A 13,912-nucleotide genomic window follows, 5' to 3' on the forward strand; every position below is an offset into this window, starting at 1 on the left:
ACTCAATACTTTGGCAACCCAGGTTTTGTGTCTCTAGGTCACTACTGTGATTCCTTTCTGGAAGGAATCTTCCTTGGCTAATGGGTGTCATCAGTTTAGTAATACATCCGTGCTACTGGCTCCCTTGTAGGTACCATCATTCCTACAAGTGGCATGAATAGCTGGCAGTAAATGATGGGAAGCTTGCAGTGATGCTAACCACATAGTTCTGCTGTGTTGCTGAAACAAATGAAAACAGAAGCCTTCATTTCCCAGGGTAGACTATCCAAATGAAAGTACTCATAGTCAAACCCGATTTCACTGACATGAGTAGCAAAACTGCCAGCGACTGGCTTTTGAGAAGAAATAATTCTCCAAGTGAAAGGTGATTTTGTTCTTTTACAAATAAATTCTTGCAGGTGGATAAAAAATACCCATGAAATCTCAGAGTGGGTCCCAAGTCACAGCTTTGGTTTTCTTTTTGTCATATCTCTTTAAACAAATACTTATTTGCTAAGCACCCAGAGTGTGATGAGCTTTTTGAATTCACTGAGACAAGCAGCAACCATCACTATAATTCAAAGGATGGCTTTTTAAAAGGGCTTGCTTATTCTCTGTGTGGTAATGAAGTGCACTGCTATATAAATGAAGAAAAGGGTGAGCGGCTTTTATGCCTCAGGGCGCTATCTGCTCCCTGCAGGGGTCAGCAAGACTATTTGCTCTACCATGGAGAGCACAACACTAATAGCAAGAGATTTTATGCCTTATATTTATTTTCCACTGAAGTGTTAAGGCCTGAACTCTGCAAGAAGCAAGATATTAGCCCTAATGGACCAGAGGTTTGCTAAGGTGGTGTATTCTGCATTCCTATGTCCTCCACTCTTTAATTGGATTAGCTTGTGGTTTGACTGTAACATGAAAGTGGGTTATCTTCTCTCTTCTGTGCTTTATGGGGACACAGAAAGCTTTTTGTGAGTCATAGATACAGTCTTATCATGTCTGTTCCAAGGTAGTCATCTGACAATTACACAACTCATTATATTTTCATTTGTCAAAAGTAAAAGCAGAGCTAATAGAGCAAGAACAGAGCTCTTTGCAGATTTAGTCTTTGTGTGGATACCACCTAGGTCTCTGGGGGATTTAGGAGGTCATTAAATATGAACTGAAGAGACCAAAGGGTTGGATGTTAATATTTTGCCTGAGTTTCATACTGCAAAAACTACATAAAGCTCAGTATCACAGAAAATACAGCTCGTACTATAGTCCTGCCAGAGGAAGCCTTCTCCATTCTTGCTCCAAGATTCTTGTGTGTGGTAGAATTGATGGATTCACAGTATACTTTCTGTACCAAGAGTACTCTCAGGTGCTTGCAGAAGCATAGCACGTGTCTGTGCACACATGCAGGACAGGAAGTTGAATGCATAGTTTTACAGATATCTTCGGTACTTTATGTCTTACTCTGTCAGAATTCCAAAATTGAAAGAGTGAGAAACGACTAACCATCAGTGGCTACCGCTCTTGGAAAGTACTCTTTGAAGTGCACCAAGTTGATCCTTCCTGACTTAAAACAGTACTAAATCACTAGTTACATGATGAAGACTAAGGCCATACCTTTACTTTGCTGATTATCTTTCTTGTTTGATGATCATACAAGCATTCAAGTTTAGCAGTGATGAGCGGTAGGAGTGTCAGGAGATCAGCAAATCACTGGAGTTGGAGAACCCCAGTGAATGTGACTTTGTAATGGCTTCACTATATCAGAAATGACAGCAGATAGTTGTTGATGTTTTGGTTTCTCAATATTGTTGAATCTTGTTGAGTTGCGGATTAACTGTGCCATTGGTAGAGAGGTACCCAGATCTGGCTCTGCATAGGAGAATTTGGCTCTGGAAAAGGTATCGCAGTGTTCTCGTGGTACTGTGCTGGTAGGATCTGGGGACTGGTGATGGTTAGAATTTCAGAAAATTGAAAATAATAAACAGCAATAATGTTACCAGGCCTTTTGGCAGCCACTAATGCAGTTGGCTCCTCTGTTTCATGCTGCTAGAAAAATCATTCCAGTGCCACAAGTAATTCAGTCACTGGGCTGTGATTTACCCCTTCACAGAAAGCAGCTGAATATTCTGAGAATTGAATGTCCTCTTTCTTTGAAAGGGAAAAAGAGAGAACGTCATTAGCTTGGGATTTTCCTGAAGAAGTATTTTTTAATGAACAAAAGATTCCTTGAGACCTGAGCACACTGTTCTGAAATCTTCATTTTCTGGCTGTCGTTTTGGGGGATTTCTAGAAAGAAAGATGAACTCTTCCCAAATACATCACCGGCAAAACACGGCGCTCCAAAGATTTTTCTCGGGGCTGTGTGCTCCAAAACTTGCCTATCTCACCTGGCAGCATTGAACAGTGACTCTTGCTGTTCTGTGAAATTCAAGAGATGATAGGCCTAAAGCTTGCTCTGTGCCAAGCACCTCAATGGGCTCCGTGCCCAACAGGCTTCCACTGAAGCAGCTATTAAAAGCAATTTCTTCTGAGCCACAAATGTGTCTCTGCTCTCCTATTAGCATAAGCTGTGGAGAAGCCACCTGCGCTATGGAAAATGTCATGATCTGCAGAGAATCCGTGAGCTCGTTGCTTAAAGAGAACCCATCTTAATTCTCATGAAACACAAAGGGCAGGGGGTCCACTGGGGGAGGACAGTCCGAATTTTTGAGATACCTGAAATACAGTAGCCTGTCTGCCATTACAGAGCTGTGAGTAATGCAGTTCTCTGTCCTGCCCATCTCTCATACAAATAAATTGGGGAGAATGCATCTTGTAAAGACTGCTGAGTTAGAGTAGAAGGCTTTACTAACCGAGTACACCTATAGTAACGTACCTCCCTTTTCCTGCTCTCACGTGAATAAGGCTACCTAGGGGTCTGCACCTGGGAAGTGTTTACTAATTCCTAGAAGGAGGAAAATAAGGCGAGATCTGCGAGGGGACTAAACAGCGTTGTTCCTATCACCCTTTGGGAGCGTTTACTCTTCGGCCAAAGACTGCGATGCTTACGCAAAGAGAAACACCTTGCTTGGATAAAATCCCTGCCAGCCCCCCGCTCCCCCCCCCAAAAAAAATACCCACAGAAGTAGCACCTTCGCCCGGGTGGGGAAGGACCGGCTCCGTCCCGCTCCCCGCCGCCGTGACCGGCCTGTGCTGCCGCCGGGCCGGCAGAGGGAGCGCTGCGGGAGCTCGGCGGGCCCCGCGGGCAGAGCGGCGGCGGCAGGAGGAGGAGGAGGAGGAAGAAGAAGGGCGGTTGGCCCGGCCGCCCCGCGTCCCCGCTGCCCTTCCCCGCCTCCAGCCCCCGCCCGCCGGTTCAGGGGACGGGACCGCGGCGGTCCATTGCCGAGTTTAGCGGCAGCGGCGGCGGCGGCGGCGGAGGGGGGTGGGGGGGGAGAGGCGGCCGGAGGATGCAGGCGGGGCGGGCGGCGGCGGGCTGCCGTTCCCGGGTCGGGCAGCTAGAGAGCAGTGCAGGGAGCGAAATCCCGGCCGAGGAGCCCCTGCGCGGCGGCGGCGGCGGCCGGGCGCTGGGAGCTCCCTTCCTGTCGGGGGCGGCTCTGGGCCGGAGGCCGTGAGAGGGAGCCGAGCGGTGGCGGAGGCCCGGGCCGGCTCCCCCTCCGCTCTCCCTCCTCTCCCATGGCGGAGACTAAAATCATCTACCACATAGACGAAGAGGAGACCCCTTATTTGGTGAAGCTGCCCGTCCCGCCGGAAAAAGTCACTCTGGCCGATTTCAAAAATGTCCTCAGCAACCGGCCCGTGCACAGCTACAAGTTCTTCTTCAAGTCCATGGACCAGGATTTCGGGTGAGCGGCTCCGGGCCGGCGGGGGGCCGCCTGCCGGAGCGGGGACCGGGGGGCCGGGGGCGGGGGGGGGGGGGGGGGGGGGGGAGGCAGCGGGCGGCGGTCCCTGCCCCTCCTTCTCCTCCCCGCGCCCCTTCCCGCTGACAGCCGAGGGGAGGTCTTTAAGCTTCCCTCGGCCCCGAGCGGCAGACACCTGCTTCGCTGGCGGCGGCGGCGGTGGGAGCCCGGTTGCGGCCCCCCCGCCTCTCTACGGGCCGGGCCGGGGCTTTTGGCTACGCGGCCCGGGCCCGCCACCGGGTGCGGGCCCTGCCCGCCGCGCACTGCGGCGCCCGCTCGGCTCTAGGCCCCGGCGGCGAGCCGCCGGTACCCGAGGGAAGGAAGAAGCCGCCAGTGCCGCCTCCACCGCCGCTAACATGGCGGCCCGGCCCGGCGAGCGAGCGGCGGGTGCGGGGGTCGGTGTTGCTGCTTGTCGTCGTCGTCGCCCTCACCCCGCGGTCGGTCGGCGGGACCCCTGATAGCCCCGGCCGGATCGAACCCCCTTCCCCTGAGGCGAAGAGGCCTCTCGGCTTGTGTTTCAGTAATTTCACCCCCCCACACACACCCCTCCCCGCCCCTCCTTCCTCCTCCGGAGCGCTGGGCGATGACCGGGGCGGGCCGGGCTCCCTCAGCCGCTCCCCGCCTGTTCGCTCCCGGCCGGGCCGGAGCCTTGACGCCGGTCGGGGCGGGGGGGGGGTGACTGGCAGCTGTCACCGTGTCGGGGCTTGTGGCAGGAGAGGGGGTTTCTGAAGAGCCAAGCAGGGTCAGGCTGACATAATGTTGAAAGGTGAAGCCCGGTGCAAGCGTAGGACTAGAAACGCCGCTCTGTAAAATGGGGTTGCTCTTCTGGGTGGGTGTCGAACGGGGTCGGTGGGCGAAAAAGGCCGCTTCTTGGAAGGGTGTGCTCCCGCCTCGCCGGTGGTAACGCGTTCTGCGGACCAGGAGGCAAGGGCCAGGCTTTCAAACGACCTTTGTGATCGCGTAGGCCAGATTTCTGACTGGAGCTGGGGGGGATATTCGACGTCGTTCCAGTCTCCGCGCACAAATGTGGGTTGCGTGCCACCGGGCTTATTTACAGCCGTAATAAAATAAACCAATAAAATTCCGTTTGACTGTTTGCCAGACGGTAACTTTCAAAATGTATTAGTCCTTTTGTAGCGAACGACTTCTCTTTGTACTCACATCTGTCACTGGCAGGGCAATTTTACGTATTTAAATGCCTTGCCAGTAAAAAAAGAGAGCAGGTTTGTGGAAAACTAATATGGACCTGACTCTAAAATAACACCGTGGTTGAGGTGCGAATTTTATGTTTGGTGAGATATATCATCCCAAGCATCCTTTTACGTATTGTGTAGCCTCTCTCTTATCCGCGAGACCTGAAGCCTTTAATGTTAATTGTGTTTTTATCCATGGTGGAATGTGGATATTGTTTGTTGACATGTGTTTCTTATGTGGTGAGTTGTTACTATTGGCATGTTACTGTAGGAGCGTTCGTGTATTGACTTCTTGTCTTTCTGGATTCTGAAAACATTTTTCTGGGAAACAACTGTACAAACTGTTTGTTTTCAAAAGAAGGTCTTTGAAATTGTCTATTCATACATTTTTCTCCTTCACCCTCAAGTGACAGGGACAGGTACCCTGCAGTTGTCGTATATATTCAAGCTCTAAGTTTTTGTGGTGCAACCTCAATAAAGGATGTTGGGTTTGTTGAGACAGCATATGCATTCATTCCCACTGCTACGGAAGTTTAGTCTTAGAAAACATAAACTGTGCTGAGGCACGTTGAACATACTAGGAAGATCTCTTAATGCATTTGGGCTCTTCTTGATCTTTGACCAGGTAACAGAGTTAGTAACGTAAACCCTACAGTGGTTCTCTTTGCTAGTCTTGAAACTGGTGTGAAAAACATCTGTTATTCTTGCATTGTCTTGGAAATGGAGATGATGGGCTGCAAGTGAGTGATGAGGGTAGATTCTGTCTCTCTCAGTCAAACAGTAGCCTCAAATATAACTATTGAATGCGTGGGGGTGGCAATCCGTTGTCTTGAGACAGCTAGAAGTAACTCTATAGGTAGTGACTCTTGCAAACCAATAAGCTGTCAGTCAGATTTTTGTTTGCTTTTGTTTTGTTTGTCAACCAGATTTTTGTTCCTCTCTGAATCCTAAATACTTATGAAAAATAGGGAATTAGAAGAAAACTTACACGAATCTTTGCTGTCTTAGCAAGTGTTACTAGTAAATATGTGCTTTTTTTCATCATCTTGTCTTCAAACTGACTTTTTAAAATTGTTGTCGCAAACAGGTAATTATAGATGCGGTTGCCACTAACTGTAACAAAACTGTGTATCTAATTTCTACCTTATGTGCCTGAAAATGTCCTCCAAAGAAATTCTTTACAGTGTGTTCTGTAACTGGTACTTCGGCTTAAACTACAGTAACATTTTGGTTTTAAATGTAGTGTTCTACAGTTCTAGCCTTCTGTTCTTCACATTGCTGCTCAATAGCTGTGCGGAGCTATGATTTGGCATGGTGGCTGCCACTTGGCAGGGTGGTTTGTAAATCCCAATGTGGAGTGAAAAGTACTTCTTGTGTTAGGAAAGCAAATGTTTTCCTGGAGAAGTGGAGCCTCCTTGAGAAGCCAGTGATCGGGAACCGACTTCGCAATACTGCACATGTTGTTGTAATTAAGGCACAGCCTTTCCTGGATCCTGAAATAATGTAATAAATAATTGTGTTCAGAAACAGTGGATGTGTTGAATTGGTTCCAACTCTGAAAGATAGTGTTGCTAAGGATTGGAATGGAGTTGGGTTGGGGACGTGGAGTCATATCAAGCTGTGTTATGAAATTAAGCACTTAATGCGTTTTGTGTACCTGTGCTGAGTTACCAGCCTGCTTTCAGCTTTCCTTCTGGGAAGGTGCGGAAGAAAGGTGTAGGCATAGCATAGTTCCTTCTGAACTTCGGCTACAGTTTGATTTACTACTCTGCCTTTCAGTGTGGAAAATAGATAGAATGTGGAACCTTCATCTTGATTTTTCCTGCCAGCCTTACTTTGACATAAAAACATTTTTCCCACCCATTTAATTCTCAAGGGTGACTTCTGCACTAACTCTTGATGGGATGGACTTGTCTTTATTCTGAAAGCCCGGTCTTTCCGAGTAACTCCTTCTGTAGATAATGATGTTGTTTTTAAGATACAGGATGTCTAACTATGTTCTGACTTTAAGACTCAACCCTTGGAAAAGCTTTGTAGCTTCTATTTTTGTTCTAGTCGGTGGGAAATTAAGCAGGGACGTTACAGGATCAGACTCGTTAATGTGATAGTATCCACCAGCAATGAAATTTAGAGAAGGTGAAATTTGTGATACATGTTTTATAGACAAGGAGCTGTGTCATCAGCTTGCTTAGTCGCTTACAGCGACTGATTCTTTCCTCTCAGGGGAAGAGCTCAGAGATCACTTCTGATCACTGAAATTGTTGATTCTAAGGTTACAGCCACAGACATCCGTGCAATAATGTATAATGCAATTTTCTTGATTCTTTGATAATTGAAAAATGATAGAAAATGAATACATCTGAAAATAAAGCTAGAGTTTGTGATACCTGGGCTCTCGTGACTGAAACTCTGACAGCTGCATAAACTGTGTCAGATCCAAATGATTCATAATGAATCTGTGTGACATCTCATAAGAGGAATTCCTACCTGTCTGTTCTTAAATATTTGGTATTTCCAGAGCTTTACTTGTGAAACATTATCACTAACTTCCAAAAATACAAAATTATAAATGTTTATGATTGAGGCATTCTCATAAGCTACGTGTTTTAATTTTGCTGTACAGTAACCTACTTTGAGACTCCACGCTACCGTTTCAGCTCTGGTCAGCATAGGATGCTATGCTGTGACATGATTACAGCAGGAGAGATTCAGAGGAAGAACTGTACCAGCTTAAATACATGGTCTGTACAAAAGCTCATACTGATAAATATACTCTCTCCTGCATTGTTCGGGCTTCCTTTGCTCTGTTCAGTCAACATGTCACTGGGGTAGGAACTGGTGATGGTGTCTCCCAGTACTGCAGGATAGGAAGAGCAAGCAAATAGACTCTGCAATCTTTATCTGTTGAATACCAGAGTATGTCTGTTCTGCCATCCTTCTGGGTGAGGTTCAAGTCCTCATTCTTTCCATTGTGTGAACTAATACTCTTTTGATTATACTTCTTTAGGGAGTACTTTGAGGAGTGGCTTTTTAGGCATTCCTTTGGTATCAGCAAAAGAACTTCCTTTTAAATTGCACTTTTAGGTGCAGCTGTTTCTTGTGCAGAAATTGATTTTCTTGGTACTTGGTTTGTTGAAAACTAGCAAGCAATTGTGATTTAAAGCAGTAGGAATCCGGTTTGGGATTAGGATTATGAGCTGAATGGGGCAATTTTTGATAGAAGAGGAACATGAGAAGCACTGTTTTGTGTCTTTTCTCATGGAGGCAGTGTACCATCTCTGTTTTCACCCTTGCCTTTAGAGGAGTCCTAACTGAGAAACAGGAGTCCTAATTGACAGATGTCTAGCTGTGGAGATGCAGAATAATTTCATAATTGTGAAAGCTTTTAGAGACAAGATATTAAAAAAACCACTCAAAATATTTTTTATGGGGATAAATGAAAGTAGGTGTTGCCTATTTATCAATGAGGTTTAGACGATTCATGCTTAAAGTGCCGTTTGGACACTGGACATATATAATTTGGAAAACAGAAAGTTGATTTCTGTGTTATATTTGCAGAATTCCACGCTCATTGAATGTAACTGTGAAAGCTGTTGTAAAAATCCAGCAAGCAAAGCAACATTAGACAAAAACGTGGAAGCCTTATTTCTGCCTGTTCTCTGTCAACCAGGTGCCATGGAGTTCTAGACTCTGAGCTAGCTGAACTCGAGAAAGTTTTTGGACTGAGTTCTGTGCTTGGAAGACTGTTTCCATGCTTATTCAGGGATAAGGTAGCATACTAGACAAAAGTGCCTTGCAGGTAGGATTCTGCCTTTTAGGTGGGCTCTGCTGTGCTATGTAGTAGTAAGACCATAGTTTTGGGTTGGGGTTTTTGGGGGTGGTTTTTTTTTTGGTAGTTATTGCAACAAAGATTTTAATGAGGTATTTTTGCTGGTATTTTTAAGGAGATCCTCTCAAGACTAAAGAGCAACATGAAAGGATGCCTACCTCCATACTTGTTTGAAAACTGAGCAAGCAGGTGACAGAGGCTGATATAGGTCAGTTACAGGTATGAGTTTGTCTTTTTTGAAACAGAATAAAATGAAGACAAATGATTCATATTTGCATTAGAAAATACGGAGCTGGTAGACTAATGTGCAGAGGGGGCATGTGCTAAAAATAACAGTTTAGGAAAACGATCTTTGCAGCTCTGGGACAAGGATTGATACCCACAGAGTGAGTCTGTATGGGTCAGAACTAGGCAGGGGGATGTTGAGGCAACTACTATGATCAAAGCTCTGGCAAGAATTTTAGCTGTATAAGTGGAAAGTTTCAGAAATACTACAGACTGCGAGACCTAAATGTAGGTTGGACATGAGGGTCTAGAGAGCAGTTAGAGAATTCAAGATGTCCAGGTTACTGATCTGAGTGATGGGCAGGTAGGTGAGCAGATAAGAAGAGGTGTGCCGTATAACTTTGGGCCTTGAAATACATGCAAGATTATCTTTACAAAGAAACCATGTAGAATCTCCCTCTGTGTGCTTGTTTTCCCACATGCATCTTTGTCTCCTCCCTCTTTAGTCTCTTTTACCCTCAACGTTATTGAGGGAACAGGATGTTTTTAGGAGGGGCGAATGAGTAAGAAGTAGTTCCATGAGGGTACAACTAACAAAAGCAGGCTTCCTGAAGGTTTGTGTCCTTTCAGTGTTAACCCTCTGTATTTTCTCTGTTATCTCGGGCTGCTTCATCAGTTAGTAGATATTCAAAGATCTGAGATACAGTTAGACTGAGAAAAAGACAGCAGTTTACTTAGACACAAGATTAAAAAAGGGTTAGGGCTTCAACTGGTAATGCAGTCACATAATTTACTATATAGATCTTTGCAAATGCCTATGGCATGTTTACTGAAAATGTCTTTTGGATAGCAAGTGTGGTTGAGCAGATGGAGCAACAAATGGGTTTCTTTTAAAGATTATTTATTTATTTATTTATTTAATCCTGTACCCTTTTTGGCCAGGTTTGTGTGTCTGTAGGCTAGAGAGGGATGATTGTGTAATAGTCAAAGCTGTCTTCAGGTCACTCTGGGACAGCTGTTCCCTGTGATGTAAACAAGCATGGCTGACCAAGAAAATGAATGCAAGGCATGTTAGAGCCCATGGCTAAGATTCATGACCCTTCTCTTCTGCTGGTGTCGGCTTTGCTTTGGGAGGCTATAGCAGGGTATGTGGCAGCTCTGGAGCTCTGTTTGGGACTGATCCAAAGCTTGGTGAAGTCACCAAGAGTCTTTCTCTGAAATGCACTGAATTTTGAGCCAGTTTCTAGCTGAAGTGTTCTGTCACGTGAACGATACTGGTTTGAATGTGTAACTCGCAGTGAGTGTAGTGGGAAGAAAATGCTTTTTAATGAAGGCTTTCCTCAAAAAACCCACAGATGGTTAAGCAGATTAAGTTGAGAAGATGCTTGGATTTTTATTAGTTCTTTGAGAAAACTAATAAAACTGAGTATGGTGACTCTGACTTTACAGTTCACTGGGTTGGTCATGGTTCTTTCTAGCTTTCATTCCATTCAGCATGATCTGCTGCACACTTAAATGCTGTAAACATTGCAGAAGTCTTGGTCTGCTGTTGGTGGAGGAGCTCAAAAGTGAAGGCCAAGTTTCACCTTGATTCAATCAAATAAATCTGGAATAATATTCTGAAAATAGGGATTACTGAGAGAAGGTCCTAGGCATGAGTATCTGGATCAACAGCAACCACACAGAGGCCTTCAGGGGGAAGGGAGAATTCTTAAGATTGGGAGAGTTCATTAATACCTGCAGAAGGTGGAAGTAATGTTACCTAGTGGAAGAAAATGGATAGTTGCATAGTTAAAGCACTGAACTGAGACTTCAGAAATTGAAAAAAACCCGTATTCAGCCACAGATTTAGGCTTGGACTCAGCAAAGTACTTGAAAACACTGAAGTGTAGTGCTGAATTGAGGCCTGTGTTAGCTATTTGCCTAATGAGAATAGCCTTTATTTCTCCTAGCTTTTTCTCATTTTCTCTGCTGAAAGTTAGAAACTTTCTGGAGACTGTGCATCTTACTACTGATCTTTGTACAGGATCTAGCACTGTGGTGCTTTTCTGTTTGCTGACATCAGAAAGCACTATTGTAGTACAAATAATAAAAATATGTCTAAGAACACCAGCCTATTAGACCTCAAAGCTCATACTTTTTAACCACACTAGGTTAGCTTACACATATTTTGCCAAGCTGATTCTGATAGCTGTCTACAGTACAAGTCACTGCTTATTTTAACATCCCAACTGTAATGTAATCTAAATATTTAAAACAACCACTTTTTCTGCTGGAACCTGAGGACTGCTCTGCTCTGAGGGTGGAGTATGTTATATTTATTAAAAGCTAATGCTATGAAAACATGCTAAAGGGATACATCAGGTTTGGTCTGCTTCCTGTGGCTAGTGATCTGCAGTGGGACAAGTTAGAAAAACAAGTTTACTACTGTTCATTTAATGAACACCTCCACATAGTGTATGCACAGTTTTGTTTTTCTTTTTTTCCAGTGCTCAGGTAGACTTGTTTTGGCCTAAGAATATACACTCAGACTGTACAGCTCTTGGAAACATTAACCATCTCCATAGGATTCAAGTTCAGCAACTTATCTATGGGCTTGCTGTATCTCTAATTAAAATTTGCCTGTGAAGTATGTTGAATTAAATGGATTTAGTTAATAATTTTTGAAAGATTATCACCATTCTAGCCTGACACAGGAGGGTGAACAGGCAACCAGGAAGAGATCCAGATGCACCAGGAGGAGATCCACATTGAGCGCTTTGAAACCAACCATAAATAGATATGGAATAGATTAAAATGTTGAATTAAGGAATTAATATACATACAGTATTAAAGCCTTTAAAAATTTCCACGGTATATTTGAGATTAGTACGGCAAGGTCCCTTCACTTGGTTCTGCTTACCTTCAAGCACGAGTCTGGCATTTTTTAAAGTAGCCTTGTTCATGCTTGCATTTCAGATTCCACTTCAAATGCAGCCTGATAGGTGTTACCGTGACTATGTGCAATCTGGTCAATTATCATTCTGATTAGTACTCTCAGAGAATCGTTCAGGAGCACCAACCATTTATTTCAACTGTTGTGCCACACTGTTAGGTGGAAAGGTTGACAAGGTGGTGTTTATGACACACAGATAGTGATTTTTCTTGTAAATGGCGTCACTACTAGAATTCTCTCCTTGTTCTTCTGGTCTTTATCTGCTTTAGGAATCATGACATGTTTCAATTTGGATGTCTTGATAATTAAAGTTACTTCCTTTCTCTCTTTCTTTCCACAAGAGTTGGGGTTCCTGTATATTTAGCTGATTAGATATGTTGTTGTTGTGCTTGATATAATCAACAGTAGATTTTCTGCCTTCCTCTCTATGTGAAATTCTTTTAAATGGTGATTTTTTATTTCCCGCCCTTAAGTCCAGGCTAATTCTTACTCTCTTTTCTGTGCTACTGTCATTCTTTCCTTGTAAATAGACATGGAGGAAGGGTATCCATCAATGTCTTTATGCAGCTGATATTTGCCTTGAGAATATGCGAGGCCTCAAGTAACTTGCAGTATATTGTAGTCTCCCCATTGCAATCTTGAATGCCTTGTGATTGGTAGGGATCTGATTTGGTATTAGAATTTCTTTGCAAGGGCCCAGTTTATTAATGTTTCTGTGGATTGAATAGCTAGTCCACTGTCTTTATTGCTACTTGGTCCAATTTTAACATCTCCAGGGTAAATATGTAGGACGATTACTTGTAATTACAGCAGTGAGCTGTGTTTAGAGCCTCTTTGAAATAGGGAAGGTTGAAGTTTCTGTTCCACCTCCTTTTGTGTTAAATAACTTAGGGATATCAGCTGGTGTTTGCAAAGTGGCAAGCCTTTTTTATTTTAAATTTACTTAAAACTTCTACAACACAGAGGCAGATTTTTCCCCCCCTTTGTTTCTGGTAAGCTAAAAAGGAGCTGTGGAGATGCAGTTGGAGTCCAGTCCTATATAAAGTCAGTTGAGATCAAGTACCTGATCCCCTTTCTTAGCAGGTATGTACCTTTCTTAATGTGCCTCACATTATGGGAGGGAAAATTCAATAGAATCAGCTGATTGTTCCAATTATTGATGCTGACTCAATACAACCCTTTACAGATATATTATTGCAGTTTATTCTGTCTAGCTTTTTTGTTCCTTAAAGTGCTGAGATTTCTGGATTTTATTTGGAAAGAAATTAAGAGAGTGGAAGCAAAGTGAACAAGTATTAAACTTACTGAATAAAGGCAGTATCTAGAACTAGAGTTTTATTCCTGTTTTCAGTCTATGCAGGAAAAGGCAGGCTTGGTATTTCTGTGTGACTTGACCATCTATTTTGTGAGTACTGGAGGAAAAGTCAGCCTTTGGCCTTTCTGTGTCCACCAGATAATCCTGAGGTCAGTGATTAAGTTCTGAGTGTATCTTTTGCTGTGACATCTACACTAACTGAAGCAGTGTGGAACACTACATGCTGAAACACCCGAAGAGAACTTGAGAAGAAGGCTCAAAAAAGTGGCAGTGTCCTTTCAGTGACTGGCTGCTACAGATAGACTTAATTTATCCTTTGTTCCTTGAGATCTAGCTTTGCCCTTGTACTGACAGGACTCGGCCTGTTGTATAAGGAGCAAGCTGTGCTGTTGCCAATCCTTTGTTTGAATGTTTTGGATAACTTGACTGTACTGAATAATGGAGATGAGGTGAATGGCCTCCGATAAAAATGGACATGGCACTGAATTGAGACAGATTAATGTTACTTGGTCCTATGGTTATTTTTTTTAAAAGCTTGCTCGT

At 44.2% G+C, this 13,912-nt stretch overlaps 1 protein-coding gene across 3 annotated transcripts in view; it reads left to right on the forward strand.

Annotated features, from left to right (window-relative positions):
- The first annotated feature begins 3,421 nt into the window (after positions 1 to 3,421).
- The window catches only part of DVL1 (dishevelled segment polarity protein 1), a 105,315-nt gene continuing 94,824 nt past the window's right edge, over positions 3,422 to 13,912 (forward strand). For all 3 annotated transcript variants that reach the window (XM_049812701.1, XM_049812710.1, XM_049812719.1), the window contains exon 1: positions 3,422 to 3,818. In XM_049812701.1, the coding sequence (XP_049668658.1) occupies positions 3,649 to 3,818 (170 nt within the window). In that variant the 5' untranslated portion in view covers positions 3,422 to 3,648. The remainder of the gene's footprint in view (positions 3,819 to 13,912) is intronic.

This window comes from Accipiter gentilis, chromosome 1 (assembly GCF_929443795.1).
Source record: "Accipiter gentilis chromosome 1, bAccGen1.1, whole genome shotgun sequence".
Lineage (NCBI taxonomy): Eukaryota > Metazoa > Chordata > Aves > Accipitriformes > Accipitridae > Astur > Astur gentilis.